Source organism: Convolutriloba macropyga, chromosome 7 (assembly GCF_964194025.1).
Source record: "Convolutriloba macropyga chromosome 7, txConMacr16.3, whole genome shotgun sequence".
Classification (NCBI taxonomy): Eukaryota; Metazoa; Xenacoelomorpha; order Acoela; family Convolutidae; genus Convolutriloba; species Convolutriloba macropyga.
The window spans coordinates 63989611-64008482 of NC_134474.1; the positions used below are offsets into that span (position 1 = coordinate 63989611).

At 34.4% G+C, this 18872-nt stretch overlaps 1 protein-coding gene across 1 annotated transcript; it reads left to right on the plus strand.

Moving 5' to 3' along the window:
- The first annotated feature begins 525 nt into the window (after nucleotides 1-525).
- Nucleotides 526-18453, plus strand: LOC142343240 (uncharacterized). The gene is made up of 8 exons (XM_075395017.1): nucleotides 526-1317; nucleotides 2300-2604; nucleotides 4682-4855; nucleotides 5234-5436; nucleotides 10735-11537; nucleotides 16545-16734; nucleotides 17249-17424; nucleotides 17811-18453. Exons 1-8 carry the CDS (start codon nucleotides 1117-1119, stop codon nucleotides 18120-18122), a joined length of 2364 nt encoding a protein of 787 aa, XP_075251132.1. The 5' UTR covers nucleotides 526-1116; the 3' UTR covers nucleotides 18123-18453.
- The last annotated feature ends 419 nt before the right edge of the window (nucleotides 18454-18872 follow it).

Consider the following 18872-nt stretch of genomic DNA (forward strand, 5'->3'; position numbering starts at 1 on the left):
ATAATAATGTGTATTAATGTACAAAATAATGGCTCATTGTTTGTATACATTATTTTTTCGCTTTTGTATCTTTCGCTTTAATCTACTAGGCCCGAAAGGTGAGAGCTCTTAGTACAAGTTTGTATACTAAATTAGCCATGAACAGTGAACAGATTTAGGAGCCATTTGACTACTGACCACGACTGTTCTGTTCGCCTCGCCTAAAGGCAAATATACGCGTAATAAAACCAAGGGGCAGGATAATATCAAACTTCTCTCTCTCTCTTCAGCTAACTTTTTATATCAACTCGTCCTTTTTAAACACACCAGAAGCAGATTTATTGTAACATTTTTCATAAAATTGTTCATTTTCAAGTTATAAAAAGTTATAAATCTGCATAAGCTATTGGTTGAACGACTTGATTTATCTACTTTGTTCACAAGGTTTGCTATTTGTTGTTTTTAAACTAATATCGATGTTATTTTTTGGATTGATAAACTGGTTATTATTATTATTATTACTATTATCATATAGTGATAGTTTAACCACCGCCGGCATATTTCTTATATCTTATCACCTTCTTTTGTTAATTAAAAAATTTTCACTTGATCGATTACAAAGAAACTTTCTATCGACGGGTGGTTTTAAAGCCTCTCTCGTTAAACCGTTTTATTGGGTATATTAAATCCTTTCTAAACACTTTTCAAAGTAATCTGAGCCCTCCAATCAGATTGCAGAATGCTTAACAGGCCTTCGTATGCGTCGACCAATCAGAGGCCAGCATTTCACGCAGCAGTAAAACGTGCAAATAAAAGCGCTTCCCTGTCTAAGTAAAGAAGAACACTTAAAAAAGAGGAAAAGTTTTTATCCGGCTTCTATTTGCAGCCAATTCCAGCAGCATTATCGATTGGGAAAGAAGTACTATTGGATAATTATTTTGAAATTTTTCACGCTACTGATAATATTCAAGTTCATTCTTCAACATTTGAACAAATTTACTACTCTTGTAAAAGTTGTTTTTCATTCTTGCTGTTTATCTTAACACTTCAACAATATTTCAAGTATCCCCCGCTGCATTTTGTTGTTTACCCAAAAAATAAGTTAAATTTTTGTCAAGAAATTAAACAAATATTAGAATGATACTTAACAGTGGTGAAGAGTCGCGATCGTTTGAGAGCCCGCCTGAGTTTTTGAGTCGATCGGTACCCGCGCAAAGGTTCTTCGATGACATTCAACATGAGAACTCATCGCCTATTTCGAACCCTGGCTCAGCACCAATTCACGAACAGAACCCAGCTGTCAATGGCGGGGTTTTCAACCCTCTTTTGCCCCTCCAGGTAGGGTCAAGTTCTTCGTTTATTCATTAGTTTATAATTCATAGTGATCGAAAACTTCAATTTCAAAAGTTCGAGCATTTTTTTTGTTTTTTTTTGTCATTTAAATCAGATAATTTCATTGATACTTTGAATGAAATCAGTGGAACCATTTTCTGAAAGAAGGTCATATTTCGATAACTTTAATTAATGTTGCGCTAATAGAATTTTCTGAGAAAGGAGAAAGACATTTTCTAATTACCAATTAATATAATCGTTCCTTTGTGGCCATTTCCTACATTGATAAAGGAACATACTAAGAGGAATTAGTTGTGTGGAGGAAATAGTGTGTGGAAACTAAGAGGAAAATGGACCAAATGATCCATTTTATTTCGTAGAATCACTGGATCCTAATGTTGAATTCAAATTCTTTCAAATGCTTTTCACAAAGTTTTAATTCCTATCTTGAACTCAAAACTTAAGATTACCTTTCGAAGAATCACAAACCATTTCATACTTCTATAACTCTGAATAATTTCAATTTAGAATCGAAAGAATTTATTATGAATATTCTTAATATCATAAATTTGTGTACTGTTTTCATTCTCAGCTAACCGAAAATGTTTTGAAGGCGAGAAAAAAATCCCTGTTCAGACAGAAAACGGCAAGAAAATTTTTTTTGAATAGATTTCATCTGTTTTGTCTGAAAAGTTAACTAGTTTTTAGTTAGTCGGTAGGAACAGAGGAACAGGAGCCCACACATTAATTTTCAGCGGGTTTCTTGTATTATTTCAATACTTTTTCGCATTTAAGCGCTTATGAAATAAATTTGGGTTAGAAAAAAATATTAGAACATTCGAAAATTATTAAAATTTTTACATTGATTTTGAAAAAAAATCCCCGGGCTATAACATCCAATACTAAAGCGTCTTTTTTCCATAATTCGAAACTGTTTCCAGTCCCGTTTGAGAAACACGTGCCATAATTGTTGTGTTTTCTTTTATAGTGCAACCCAGTGAATGACGAAACAACCACACCCTCAACCCCCGCAGGAATCAACACTCCGGTTGCCACTTTGGGTGTGCCTGGACTGCCCCCTTCCGCCAGTCTCCTGGTGGACCCATTCCACTTTGCCCAGAATGTTCAGCTGTGTGGGGGGTGTGGGGAGGCAATAATTGACAAGTACCTGATGAATGTGTTAGACAAAGCGTGGCACTCTTCGTGTGTGAGATGTTTCGACTGCAGTGCTCCACTTACTGAGAAATGTTACTCTAGAGATGGAAGGCTCTACTGCAAAGAAGACTTCTTTCGGTAACTTTTCAGCAAAATAATCTAGACAAATTGTCATTTTTTTCCGTTAAATTAACACGATTCTTTCAATGTAACGAGAACTAGCGAAAAACAGGGCAGTTTTTAAAAAAGTATACTTATTTTTCTGAATCAGATGTTATGAATATTTTAAAAGCTTTAATTTTAAATAGCGTCTATTGATATGATTGTTTTAGTTTGCTTTTCCTAAAAAGTTTTTGCTTTGCGGCATTTAAGAAAAATAAACTTTTGAATTTTTATTGAAATTATCTAAAAAATACTTTGGTTGCAAAACTTTTATTTACATACCAAAGGCGTTTTAATGGAGAGATTTTTAAACAGAAAAATGCAAAAAGAACTCTCATTTTCAATCTTATGCTTCAAAATTGATGTTATTGTATCGTCAACTTTCGACTGATCAAAAGAGAACTGGTAATGTTTCTTCGTGATAAAGCTGAGGTAAATTTCTAGGTACTTTATGAATGCTGGAAATAACTGGGCAGAAATCTGTTTTTGATCAATTTAATGTGGCTAAATAGAACAATTTTCCACAGGAATAAAAAAAGACAAACCTTTATACGTATACGTGATACCCGAGTTCGAGAAGTGGTTCAGGTTTAGTACTGGTTTACATTTTTACATTAGTTATACCTGAGCAGATCCGCTGACAAGACATTTTCTTGGTTTCTTCAATCAATTTAAAAATTTTACTGATGCACAAAAAAGCAATTGATTGATTGTGTATAGGACAAATTTTATACAATCTGCCATCAGGAAAATCTTTCATTTTTTTATTGAAGCAAACAGGAAAGTTAAAGCCCCCTTTTTTTAAAGAGTATGCCCTCTTCTGTTTGATAATGCAAAAGTAACACGCAAAATTTTTTCGGAGAACTTGACCATGTAGACAAGATGTTGACTAGGCAATGTACGAAAAAGCAATTCTTTTAGTAATTTGTTCAGACCAAATTCAAATAGTTAATTGGTTTTGTGAACAATGCAATGGGTAATTTAAAAACTACTTAATCTCTTCTTAATCAACAAATAGTATCGAGTGGGACGTTTTTGAAATTAATCAACAATTGGAATTTCGTTCATTTCCGTAGTTCAATAATGTATCCGTGGGAAAGATTCAATTATAAGCTAATTTGAACCAAACAACCCAAAAGTCACTTGTTTCCACAAACACAACAACTCTAATCTTAAGGAATGGGTCATCAAAAATCCCGACACAATCTAGTAAGTATACCCGATTTTCGGGCATTTGCCACGTTATGATGCGAGCTACATTTTATACGCTTGATCTGTAGAAAAGCTTAAGTCCAAAATTTTGACAATGGCCCTATGGAAAGACAAAATTATCATTATAATTTCTTTTGATTGACTGAAGAAATTTTCAATTGTTTTCCATTGACAATTAAAAGACTTTTTATGTAGCAATTTTTTTTTAGATATTTCGGTGATAATGCATGTGCATTTATAAATTTCACTTTTACTTTTAACTTTTAGTTTTGAACTATTTTTTGAGTTAAGAGTTGGCTTTTGTTTTATTCCTATAGTTCAGATGGGTTATTTTTGAGGTGCTATGATTTTTTGTTTACTGAGGTGTTTTTAGTGACTGAAAGTTAGGCTTTGTTGACTTAAAACTATAGTTCTCAGAAATTTCATATTTATTCACGTGTATCTCTATCAGTCATAGTGTTAAAAATCAATTCAAAAGATATTAATGGATGTCAGGTTTTGTTTTTGACAAATGAACTGAAATAAAATCTATTCGGCTGAAATCAAAATTGAAAACAGTATTGTATATTAAAGAAAAGTGACCTATAGCCCCATATATTTATTCCATTCCACGCTCTTGTTGTTCATGCTGTGTTTTAATACTAGCTGATAGTTTTTTGCTACTCTAGTTTTTAATATTAGATGTAGCAAAATATTTTTTCAGAAAGTATACATTTCATCATTTTATAAAGCAAACAAAAACATCCTTTTTAGCTGATAAATTGTAGTTGTGCAGTTTGAATAATCAACACCTTTTCTTTCCTAAGGATGTTATGGATGTGAAGTGTGAGTTTTGTTTCAGTCGTTTCAGCACAAAGTGTTTCGGGTGCAGTGAGGCTATAATGCCGAAGGAGTTGTTGAGGAAAGTGAGGAAACACTACTTCCACTTGAGTTGTTTTGTCTGTTCTCTCTGTCACAAACAACTCGCCACTGGAGACGAATTATACGTCACTCCCGACAACAAACTCATTTGCAGGTCAGTCACTACTCTAACAGCTGTTTTTGGGGACTAGAAATGTATTTTCAGGATCTTTCAAAAATATCACTTAACTTAACTGAAGTAAACTTCGCATTATTTGGGAGAAATGATTTTTAAGGTTGAAGTTTAAGGTTTAACAATAAATGAAGTTTCGGGCTATTTATTTAAATTAAGTAAATTTTACATAAGTTTTGTTGCGGCGGTAGAAAAAAAACTGATATTAATTTATATAAAGAAAAGTTGTAGAAAGTTGAGAAAGTTAATAGATTGATTTATAATCACAAAGTTATAATAAGAGGAATACTCTGCTCCTTTCACGTAAAGGAAATCAAATTTTGGAGTGGGAAAAATGAAAGTGTTCTTTTTCTGTTGCAGACAAGATTTCCTAACGAATGTGGTAGCACCAAACACTACAGCTACGAGTGGAGGTCACGTGATAGCTGCACCAGTCAACCTTGCGGAACACCACACTACACCCAACAGTCACACACACCTCCACCTGCACCCTCACACCCCTGGGAACAGTGTGGATGGGAAAGGTGACAATGGAGGAGAGACGAATTCAACATCCACATCTGGTTTGTAACACAAATTTTTAGAATTGAAACTGTCTCCTTTTCCACGAGAAAACCATATTTTAAGAGGTGGAACTGTTATAACAGTTTATTTATAAAGTTTATTACCGAATTTGCATCAAAATCAACTTAAGAAAAAGGCCATCTAAAAACTCGTTGCTGCTGCCAATCGTGATTTTTTGTAGCAGGTAAGCTTGAAGGCAGGTCGCATGGTACATTTGGTTTGGTGTGGTAAATTGCGAATAATTAATAAAGATTTCGTTTGAGTAAATAAGAGAAAAAGGTTGAAAGTAAATGTTTTCGTCCTTTATTAAGTAAATTGAAGTTAAAAGAGAAGGGTTTGGATGACTCGAGAAGTTTCTAGTCGTTTGTCGGAAAAGTGTATTTGAATTCGAAATTTAGCAAGATTCTTCCAAGACTTCACATTCAAAAGGCGTTAAGGAAAAAAGTCAATTAGAATCAGTTCTGATGATTGAAATTCTTGAAAAAGTCTATTCATTTAGCTTTCAGATAGTTTTAGCTACCACAAATACTCAAAAAAATCCAGAAAAAAACTTCCAAGATGTTGAATCCGGGCTTAAAATTTTTCCACTAATTTCAATTTTGTAACTTGTTTAATAAACAATAATTTGCCTAAAATTTTATTTTCTAGAATATTAGTGCATTCATTTATTTTTGTCTTGACGGATATTTTGCAATGCTCTTGCAAGAATTTTGCAAGTTTTCAATCATCTTGCAAGATTCTTGCAAGAGTTGAATTCGCTCATCACTATGGTTTATACCATTATAATGATTTGTTCATTTAAGTGTTTATTATAGATGATCATTATCTATCCGTGACGGGGTCGGAAGGCGGTTTTTTCTGCTTGAAGTGGTAGAAATTATATTATCTGAGTTTTTGCTGTTTGGAGCTTTCCGTTTTATCTGTCAAAATTTTGTTTCAAATTCTATTGCTTTTTCATTTTGTTTTTTTTTTCTCAGCAGTTACAAAGTTCAGCTCTTCTATCTCTATTCAGACTCGTTTTTATTTTGTAGAAAATGCATACTTTTAAAATGCACAATGCCATAAAAAACTGTGATTTTCCACGGCAATGAAAATTTAAAAATTTTGGGTGAAACACTTTTCAGTTCATTCTTTGTTTAAATGTACTTCGCAAAAATACACGATATATATATATATATATATATATATATATATATATATATATATATACTGATGAAAAAAGTTGCCTGCGTACAGTATCACCTTCAAGTATAATGGTCATTAAATGGCAACATTTTATCCCATTAAACATTTTCAACGTAATTCGCTCTGTGCATACATACATTTCAGCAATGATCGGATAAATGTGACAGAGAAAATACCCGTGACAGACATTACAGATCACTTTTTAAGCTAATAGGATTAGGGCAAAGGAGAAAAGAGGTATAGGGCAATAAAATGGAGAGGGGTACAAATTGCAAAAGGCATATCAGAACTAAACAATCATGACTTAGGCAAACTCTAGCTAACATAAATATAACTCTGAAATGTCCTCCATCTTAGCTTTTTAGGGATTCTCCCATTAAAGCCCCCGTTTTGATATATTTGCGTTATTTGGGCCTATAACCACTGGGGGTATAGGGGCAAGATTTCCATAATGCTTAAGATATTCACTCAATGAAAAAAAAACCAGGCAAAGTTTGCGTTCCCAAAATGCGTGAAAAAAGAGGTGTGTAGTGTTGAATTTAAGCCGTGAAATTTTGAGTTGAAATCTGAATTTTGAAACCGAAGCATCTTGATTGTATTAGAGTCAAGTTCATTATAAGAGCATTCGATTCCTTATTCAATTGATTTTTTTTTGAAAAGGAGCGAGAAATACTAACTTAGCAATGTGCTATTTTGGACAACGATTATCAATTTCTTACCATTTGAATGAAGTGCTTTTTAATTTCTGCTTAAGTAGCTACTCAATTCTATTCTACAACCTATTTCTCAAAGTCCACTTGATAAAATAGTACAAATTAAAATCTCCACTGATTGGTTCAAAATGTTTGCCCTCTTTTCATTAAAGGTAATCATCTGATGGGATCAAAAATTTATCGAGTACAAAATTGAATATTTGATACTGTTATGATCAACACACTTTTACCACTATTACTGGTCTAAACGCGAATTTTTCTGCATTTCGTTTGCGAAAAAAACGGTTTTTGATGTTCTGAAAAGCGATTAATAAATTGAAACAATGTCAACTTTAACTAGCTGAGATTTGATAATGTGTTATTTGTGTATTTGAGTGATAGATGTTATAAAATTCAAATGAGTTAATTGCTCGTCTTAACCTGTTGCTAATCCCTTCTTACAACCTGTGCCCTCCCTCCCTCCCTCCCCCAATTGCCAAATTTTCCCTACCTCTCACTCATCCCCCTCTTCCCCATGTGAACAAACAGCTGATGCTCACCTCTCCCTCTCTACTGAAGAGAGTCCCTGCCTGTCTATCATTTTCTCCATTTCTCTCTATTACTTCCCCTTCCTTCAACAATTTCTCATCCCAAAAGTCATGCTTTGAAAATAGTGGTTACATTTTTGACGATGACAATTTCAAATCTGAACTGTGATCATGTTCTGTTCATATTGGTCACTATAGTCTTGTATGGTCCTCAAGTAAGATCAGCTCAAAATTGTTTACCTTTATTCTCAGGTAAACAATTTTGTTTACCTGAGAATAAAGTTCGAGTCCTACAGAGAACAATTTTGAGTCCATCTTTTTATTGAGCTTTTCGTTATATTTTTTAAAACTTTTTGAAGATACTTTGCGCTTTTTCTCTGCTTTTTGGATGTTGCATTTAATGCTTTTTAATCTCGGATTCAGTCTACGATTGTTCATTTCGTTCTTGTACTTCTCTTTTTTGGGCTGTCATTGGATTATGTTGTTGTTCATGTTGTTGTTTTTGTTTGTTTGTTTGTTTGTTGGAGCATCATGTTGTACATTACCTACGGCATTTATTCATCAGGTAGTCATGCATGTATGTAGCCAGAAGTGAGGGGAGGGGTGGGGGGGGGGGATAGATACATCTGTAGTCATTGGGAATTTTAGCGGGGCTGTTCCTCAACCCAATTGGCCCCGGAGGACCACTTACAATGCACAATTGCCCAATTTACTACAACTACACCTCATCTGCAAATACTACTACTACTACTAGTAATGCCCACAATTACCCCTCTCACATATGTTGCAATTGCATTTCTGCATATGATAACAAACAAATAAACAAACAAACAATTTCCCCATATTCTCAATGGCCTCATATAAAAGTCGAATGCCCAAATGTCAGCTAAAATATAATCCCAATTTTTATATTACTCCTATCTTTTTATACATGCAAATGCTGTGGCAATTAAAAAAAAGTTTGGAAATTGTTTTGATGTTTTTGAATTTAAAATTATTGCAGATTCAATGAATTTTTTCTGGTTTTTAACAAACTCAAAAGTTCTAACAAAAAAATTTTTTTTGACAGCTATTGTCTTAGAAACTTTTTTGTGTTTTCCAAATTGATAAATTATATGCACAAATTTGCTATAAAATCTTTTGTCCCATTTTATTTTTTGTTCTATTTGTGAATTTTTTTTTGTTTGGAAACAAATTAAAGGTTACAAATTCACAAACGATACCTTGATGCGTCAAGAAAAGAATCACTCACTTTTTAACAAGACAAAATGTTGAAAATTTTACGAGATAGACGTTGGTTACTTAGTACTCTAAATATTCTCTGCTACCTAGCTCACATCAATTCACTCCAAAGTGAAACAGAATCTTAGCCCTAACCAGGGCAAAAAAAGTGGGGGTGTTGAAATTTTATAGTTTTATGGATGGAGCTTTAGTTTTCCCAAAGGGGAGCCAATATAACTTAGGACAGGGAAAAAGAAAGAATATAGTTGTTGTAAAAACAAAAATAGAGAAATAGTACAACAAACATTTATTTTGTATGCTTTCTTCTCCCTATGTGTACTAACAATTCATGACTTATTCTTAACTCACATTAGATAGAAGACAGAGAGAGTTGAACAAAAAAGAGTTTGTGTGAAAAGCCTTTGAGAGAGAAAGAAAAAAGGAGAAGGACCAATTGTGTCTGAATTGCTGTCACTTTAGAAGAATCTCTTCAAAAGGAAAAATTAACCGAATTTTTTTTTTTCGCCAAAGTTGTGGAAAAAATGAAAGACTCTCAGCAGAAAAAGTGAATAGCAAATTTCATGAAATTTAAGTTGCCGTTGAATCATTTTATTCAAAATTCCATGGATTTTTTGAATTCTAATATATTAAAAAAATTTCATTTTTTGTATACAAGGTGTTCAATTTGTTTTAATTTAATCTAGGCTTTGTCTAGATTTGATTATAATCAGCTTTTTGATTTATGATTTTTCATTCTTGGATGTTTATGTGCTCACTCGAAACATATGTGTGTCATGTTGAGAATAAATATTTTCGGTCGTTTGAGTATTCGATGAAGTGATGCAATTGTTGGATTTTGAAAGAAGAGAGTGAAGATATATCAGATGTCGTTGAGCAGTTAGCCGGCATTCACCCCAATCACATATCTATTCCCACAATTGATCCATACCCCGTCTATTCAGCTATCTCTGGCACAAAAGTACACAAACAAACACATGAACACATTTGTTGCCAGTGATGGAATTTATTGGACAATTGGAATACACATTGAGAATGAGAGAGAGAGAGGGGGCATATGGTGTTGAGGGGTGTTTTGGGACTGCTTTCCCACTATCAAGTGTCTCCCTGTTATTGTCCATGTTTTATTGCCCAATTTACAAACAAATAACAACAAATAACAACAGACAAACAGTTGCGCCATCACTCCATCCCGCTCTTTCTGTATCGTTCAAAGTCTAAGTTTTTTAAATTTTGCCCAATGTCTGCAAAAAATCTGTTCGCTAATAGATCTTTCGACTAATACTCTAAGCTCCGTTTCGATCATAATGTTGTAGGAAACATTACAGCTCGTAGATAACGAGCTAAAATTTGTTCCTTGTTAAAAGAAAATTTTCTTATCAAAAGATTATGTAATTTGGTAATTTTGTGACAAAAAGTACTTAGTTTTGTAAATACAGATATAATTGTTCACATATTTATAGATCAATGATTACAAATAAATTGTGAAAACGTATTGAGAGGGTTTTATAAAGAAATTTTCCAAGATTCCAAAAACAGTTTACATCTTATCAAGTCCATTTAATTGTTATTAAATTTGCATGTTAACAAACTATTTCTTTAAACTAAATCTAACCTTTGTTTTGTTTCATAGGATGTTCTAACATTGATGTCACGGACCCAGTCACCAATTCAGAGTTCCATCCAGTCAACTCTTTTCAAAGACAGAATTCCCTCGACTCTCCTCCACAAAAGGTCAAAATCGAATCCAACTCCATGGAAATATCCCGACCCGAATTTGGGAATAGCCCTTCTAATATATTCGAGCAGAATTCACTCCCATTTTGTCAAAACATCATCAACGAAAAGACAACAAACACTTTGCAAAATATCACCTCTAATTCCAGTAATAGTTTAACTAGTACTAACCAATCGATTAGCAGTAATAATATTAACCCCGTTAACCAGCACGAGTTTTGTACCAACCACGACGACAAAATGGCGAGAGTCAAACCAACGAACGAACTTTTCAAAAGAGAAGAAACAGATCATGAAGCGAGTTGTGAAATGATAGAGAGAAATAATCCGTCTATTGAGCAGAACGGTAACTTAGACGAATACGGGAGCGATAATTGCGGTTTCAACAGCGATGACGATGAAAAACTTTTCGACGAACAAGACGATACTGGTGAACTAAGTGACGACAATAAGTCGGATTACGACGAAGCCGACTTCAAAAATTGTAACAGTCCAAATAAGGAAGAAACTGAAGTCATGGGTGGTGCAGGTCCCAAGGCGAAGAGTCAAGTGGGCTCTAAGAGGCGAGGACCAAGAACAACGATTAAAGCAAAGCAGTTAGAGACTTTGAAAAGCGCATTCGCAGCCACACCAAAACCTACCAGACATATACGCGAACAGTTGGCTCAGGAGACGGGGCTGAACATGCGCGTCATACAAGTAAGTTGAACTTTGTCTGAAAAAAAATCGTTTTTTGTTTTTTTTTCATCGTGAAAATGTTATCTGCCTTCATAGTTGTTTTTATTTTTTTGCTTTATTGTCTCATAGTATGTGAGGAAATTTGGGGTCGTTCATGAAGTGACTGTTTCGTCACTATCAGTTTAGATCTATTTTAACTATCTTTAACTACATTAGTAAGTAACAAGCCATTACAGCCAATGATAATTTTACAGTGATAAATTAATATGTTGAAATTGGTGAAACCGAGGAAAAGAAAAATTTGAAAATTTTGATTTCTTTGTTACAATTTCTTTTCTTCTTTTTCACACATTAGAATGATTAGTGCCTGATTTTAGAATGTTTTTCTTACCGGTGGAACTTTTTTATTTAACTTTTCAAGAGATCATTTGTGATAATAGAAGCACTTTGTTAGTCAAAAATTTACATACTTTTCTGGTTCAAATTTCAGATACCATAATAGTTTGCTTACTTGTCCTAACTTTGAACCCTCTTATGAGACATGAATTGAACGCAAAAAGTCATTAAATTTGTCTTGTCTCAAAATTTGTGTGTAACCAGTGTAATGAACTCCAAATATTGTGAAAGATTATACATTAATGACAAAATTTTCCACTTGACAAGTCCGAGCAGTTAATCTTTGTCTGCGAAAATATTTACTCAACAAACGACAAAGTTGCAAAATGAACCAAATAATTCTGGATGTTATTCTAGACGCTCTCAAAACAAATGACAGCAACGAGAGTAGTTAAAATTTTCTCACTCTTATTGATTTTGCACTATATTTGTTTAAAAATTTTATTAGAAATAATTTCAAGAATTATAATACCTCAAAAATAACATCGGATAATTTCCATTTTTTTTTGTAAATTCTGGAACAAATCCGAGGTTCAGGTCCAGACTGTGACTACCTGTTATCTGTTAAATGCGCGCTCCAATCAGAACACTTTCCAGACTTTCGTGCGCTCTAACGTTTTTCCAACCAATATAATTTGAGCACAGGTGTGCATTCGATTATGTTCTAATCAGAGACAGGTTTGATTTGGGACCGTATTCCCTATGATTTTAACACTAAAATTAGAATATCAATATCAGTCTAATATCAACCACTTTTATATATACTATATTCACTATCAATTTCGTGTAAATATATTTATTAACTTTTTAAAACTCAATGCAATCGAATTATTTTCCATCAAACCATCAAATGACTAAATCATGAACTGAATTGTGTGACAAATTTTAAATCATTGTCTTCGATTTAATTTTAACACTTAAACCTGTTAAGTTACAAAAAAATTATTTAACAGTTTATATTTTAAACCAAAATAACTCATTATAAACTCAAACGCGTTATAAACAAACTTGCTTAACTCAAAATCTCCTTTAAAATAGTCGCGATCACCTCATTGTTCGTCCCCTTCATTAAGCAGGACAGTAGGAAAGGAAGGAAGCGTTTCTCTCTAAGTGGGGGGACTAAGGAGAGAGGGTGTTAGTTGTGGTCCAGTTGTTTAATTCTTGTTTACTCGAGGACAATTCCCCAGACAACCTCAGACATCTCTGACTATGCAAGAGTTAACTGTACAGAATAGTACTATATAATACATACTCTTTGTTTTTACAAGTGGGGCAACATTACTTCAACATCACTGATTTCCACAACAACAAAAGCCCCCGACCAGAAAGAGTGGGGGTAAAATTGGGCGAAAGTAGGAATTCGGCCTGAAATACTGAACACATTCTGAACAGACAGACCCACATACACAAAACTCATTAATGATCAAAATTAACCGAAAAATTTATAAGTTTTTTACTTATACTCATAGATTAATTAAATAGATATAAGTAAACCTTTTAATTTGCATATTTAATATTTTTCAATTCAATTTAATGCTTCTTTAGAGGGAAAAAATGCGAGCTTTTTTTTTCTTCATAAACTTGGGTTTAATTTTGAAGATTTCCTGAGACTCAACGTAGAAAAATGTGATCAAACCCTATAAACAGAACTGAGGGCTATTTTTTGTGAAAACTGTTCGGTTTTATGAAGCTGGTAGCAAAATTATTACGTAATAGTCCGAAAGAGGAGTGCTGGGATATGTCTGGGGTTATTTTGAAACAAACAAAAATAAACCTTTTCACTCCCGGCAGAACAACAAAAACTCACCAAAGTATCGCCCCCTGTTTTCCCAAAACAATCTCTTGTTTTCCTTACCCCCTCCCCCCTCTTCCGCCTGGGAATCAGCCGTCGAGACACAAACAGAGAGAATCGGATACAAGAGCGGTGGCCTGTTGACAAAAATCACAAACATGTTTCCAAAAGCGTCAAAATTGGAAAAATTGTTCAATCAGTGGAATTTTATTGCAGGCTGTAAAATTAGAATCATGATTGTTAAATATCGATTCTGTGGTTCTGAAATAAAGCGATTGAAAAATGTGTTCAAAGGGTTCTTTCATCACGTGATGAAAGTTAACAGTTAAATTTGTGCCAATTTGAAACAGGTTTACTAGAATACTTAAATACTGCTCTGAAAAACAACCGTTTATAAATATTACATTTGATCGAAAAATAGATTGATTGTTATCAACTAAACAAGTGCTAGGTTCTTTCATTCTGATAAAATTGGTAAGTTTAGTAATATTTTCAAAATTTCTCTGTTTGTGTTGTTCAAAAAATTTAGCAATCCGGAAAAACATTCTATAAAAGAAATGAAAGTATCTGTTTAAAAATACTATCTAATGGTTATGAGAAATTGATCAGAGATGATTTTCACCAAATGAAACCTAATTACTCAAAAACCAGAAAGGCGAAAAATGACAGAAACAGTAAATGAAAAATATTACTGGACTAGCATTTGAAACAAACATGACTCACTATGCTTCATTAAATGTAAGACGAGCCTCCTGTGGCCTTAACTTGTGTGAAAATTAACGCACGTGCTATTTCCTACATAGTAACATGCTCTATAGCAACGAATAATTTGTGAGGGGGGGGGGGGGGTCCTAAAACACAGGGGGCCAAAACAGAAATAGATCAAGAATTTTTACGGACAAAAATCAATTTCACATAATGCATAAAAGATCTATACAGTGGAATTCGTTAGAAGCACTTTGTAACATTTTTGCTTGCTTTGTGTTCAATCGCCCGTAGAAATGTGTTATTGGTGTTGACACAGAAACAAGTGTCGCAATTCGGGAGGATGTCTCTAATCTGGGCTACGTGTAATCATTCCACTCTTCATAAATCACCCGCTCTTCAATATATTCTGTATAGCCCGCGGGTAAACAGCCCCCTCCCCACCTCAGGGTAATTCACATTGAGAAATAAGGCGACAAAAGTCAGTAAAAATTCTCACAGAGTTCAATCTACGTAAGTTGAGTTTGAACAGTTTCAAGTTATAAGCATCGTATTCTAGGAAATCTACGAATGGGAACAAAAGATTGGAAAAATATTTCCATTGTTTAGAAGTTAATACAAATTCTGTGCCACATACAAATGAGAAGCAATGAGGGTTCCGGGGGTGGGGTTGGTAATTGCTCACTTTGTTGTTCACGTGCGAAGTATCACAGATGCTGTTCTTACTTATGTCATTTATCACCCATTACCCGTTACTCGTGTAGTGGGCTGTTATGTATGTATGTATGTACGTATGTACGTATGTGTGTGTGTGTGTGTGGGGGGGGGGGGGGGGGAGGCTGAGCAGTCGAACAAGAGTAAGAGTAGGGCATTGAAAAAGAGGGGAAAGAAAGAGAGAATGGGCCCAATAAAATGTCAGCTGAGATTTAGTGGGGATTAGTTGCTGACACATAAAGGGAAAAATCGAGAGACACAAATGCACACACACAACACTCAAAGTATCGAAAGAGAGAGAAAAAACAAAAATTTAAAAATTGTGGTCCGCACATAAAAAGAAGGGATTCTCGGTGACGTAAACACCCATAAACAACAAAACAAACAGACAAAAAAGACATTTACATGTAACTTGCCAATTCGATTGCGATATCGTGAAATTATTTCACGAGTCCCAAATGGTCACTGGACCTGCTTTTACCCTTTTTTGTCTCATTTTGAGGCCCGAGTTACGTAATGACTACCTGTTTTCTAGCACTAGATTAAAAGATTAAAGGTACTCTGCAAATTTTTCCTAGAATATTATTTAATAAACCCTGATTGCCGCTTTTATACTATTTTCCGTGCGTCACTAATGTAATAAAAAGGTTTGCAATTTCAAACTTTTTTCTGAAATAATCTTTTTTTATTAGTTTTCAATAGTTTATACAGCTGCGCTCCTATTGAAAATGGAAAGATTTTCAATTGATTAATTGGAAATATTTAGCTTGAACTTTACCAAAAAAGATAAAAATTTTGCTTCTGTTAAGGCAAGTGGCGAACTTTCCCGATCAGATTATTTTTCCACTTTTTTATATGTAAAATAGAAAGTGTTAGAAGGTTGAGAGAGAACAAACTAATGTAAATTGTTCATAAGATAAGCGTGGCAAGAAACTCTACTTGTCCAACGTATACCTGGCTAGAGAAATGAAGCCTTGATGAACAAGAAGGAACGGGAGAAGAAACAAGAGAGAACAGGTTATAATAGATGCCCAAGTTCAAGAGCTTAAGACCAGTTGTTGTAAATGGGTAGCACAGCAGGCTTGCAAGTAACAGATGCTGGTTCGAATCCAGTACTGGTCCATTTTCACAGTAGCTGCGCCTGCTTAGACACCCTAATTGAAATTTTATTTTTGATGGTTTTTGTAGTGTTTCCTTGTCTTACTGTTTCTTCTGGTTATATTGTCGAATAAAACTATGATAAAAAATATTTGATGCTTAGCCAACTTTCCTATAACTCGTCTATCTATGAAATAAATCAAAGATTTCTTCATTTTCATTTCGCGTGTTTATTTTTCTCAAACTTCTAACTGTATGTTTTTTATAATCAAAAATGATGATTTTTTTACATTCGTCACTTTTTAACTCCCTCTATTTTCCAGGTGTGGTTCCAAAACAGACGAAGCAAAGAGAGACGTATGAAACAATTGTCTGCTCTGGGTGCCAGAAGGGCTGCCTTCTTCCAGAGGAGACTGAGAGGACCCTTCGAGGGACCAGGAGCACCCGGTGGACCCCACAACCCAGGAGACCCTTTCCTCCCTCATGGAGCTATACCCTTCTTCGCACATCAAGGTACCTCGACGAATTTTTCCGTTCAGCTTTTTCGGAAGAGTCATTTCCAAATTTTTATATTTATTTTTCTAGCTAGAAAATTGTCGAATAAAAAAGTAAATAAATTGGGAATGCGATAATAAAGGATATTCAGTTTGATTTGATTTGTTTGTTTTCTCATATCAAATTTGGACCTGTTTGTGAATTCTTCAACATCAAGATAATAGACAACAATTTTTCATTTGGGTTTAAAAGAATTTACTGACATTTCGTAACCTTTATTGATTACATTAGTTTGAGGTGGCCAATTCAAGTATCAAGGCTATAGCTTATCATTACAAAACATTCTCGACCAGATTTTATTATTTTTTTTGAATTAAAAGAGTGCTTTTTTAAAATAATTTGTTGTACTTGAAATTGTTAATTGAACGCGCCATTGAATTAGAAAAAGTTTTAATGAGAATTTTTTAAGGTTGAAACCATTTTTAAGGTCTAACGCTTTTAGTTCTGACCGACCATTTCTCATTTTTTTCAGATCTGACCAATCCTGATTTCTTCCCTGTGGCTCCCCAGTTCTCATACGACTTCTTCCCAGGGGTCCACGCTCTTGGTCAGCCCCCCAATGCCCCTCCCCCTCCACCCACAGGGGGACCTCTGAGTGCTTTGGACGCTAGTGAGTTCCCCATGCCAGCTACACTTCCCACACCTTCCGTGAGTTCATTTTCACAGATTTTTTCACCCATTTTGCACAAAATCAGCTAATTTCTTAGCCATCTTTTGAAAATTTACGACGACTATCTGTAACGTTTCTCGTTTTACAGTGAGAAGTTATGTCCAAATGAAAATATTCAAAAGTAATTTCGAACGATAGCACAAAATAAAACTAAGAAATTACTTCAATGATTTTACATGGACGAGAAAAAGAAAAAGAAAGAAAGAAGTAGCTTAGCCAATGAACCTTATGATATTTCCACCACAAAATTGCTTAATCATATACTACAATTTCTCCCTTCTCATCAATTTGGAAGCCCTGTTGCTATCACAAAATTACTCCAAAATTTCAAAGAGAACATAAGCAATATTTCAGTTTGTTTTAGTCGGTGATAGATCCACTGAGAATTCACCCTGACCAGCTTGGAGTACCCGGGGTGACCGGAGCCCCCTTCCTCCCAGCCACCTCCATCCACCCTCCCTCGCTGGGCGGAGCACCCAACTCCTCAATTTCGCCAGCCGGCCTACCCCCCGTAGATGACGCAATAACTGGCATGGGATCAAACCCAGGAAGCAATCAGAGATTGATTTTACCCTCGTCTGACATCGCGTTACCTCCTTCGGACCGATTCCTATCAAGTTTGACGAAACCAAGGTTCCGAAATGTGTTCGAGGAGTCAGCCGCTCCTGTTTGGTAATTTCTAAAGAACCCGTCGTCGGTGAAAAACTTGAAAAGTTAAACTATTTTAAAAATAACTTAAATACTGTAAAAAGTTGTTCAAATCACAATTTCACAATCATTTCATTCCAAAAGCACATCAACAGACTTTGACAAAAAGAGCTATTAAAATGTTTTGAGCTAAATAAATACAAAGTTTTACGAATTTGATTGAGCTACAAAGTATAGTTTTGAGCTTTACGACCGTGCAGTAGTAATTAATTAATTAATTAATAATATACATGGTTCAATGTTTAAGATCTATTTCTATCTCGCTATCTCCGAATAATTGAGTTTTATTCAAAGCCAAATCGTATTTTAGTTAACCGAGTCTGTGTACGCGTTATGTGTGTTTCTAAGAGGAGGGAGTGACTTCAAGTCAATGTTAGCATAAGTTTTGTTCACCTGTTGTTTTGGGCCCAGACTTGGACTTAATTTGAAAAATTTCAGAAATTGTTCCTGGGATTATGTTTATAGAAATAAAAATTATGAAATTAAACCAAACATGGTTTCCACCATCTTGGTTTTGCCCCACTTAGGGGAGGTTCAATCTGATTAAGGATTTCTAATGGATCCCATCCAGAAAGATAGCAGTACTATCTGAATTTAGATATTGCTTTCGCCTCAAAGAATTTTGTCATTTCTCTTTGGAATGTCTTGGGATTCATTAGAGGCGTATACCAGGAAAGATTGTAGGTGAACAAAAGCGCACTGTTATACTTAGCTACAC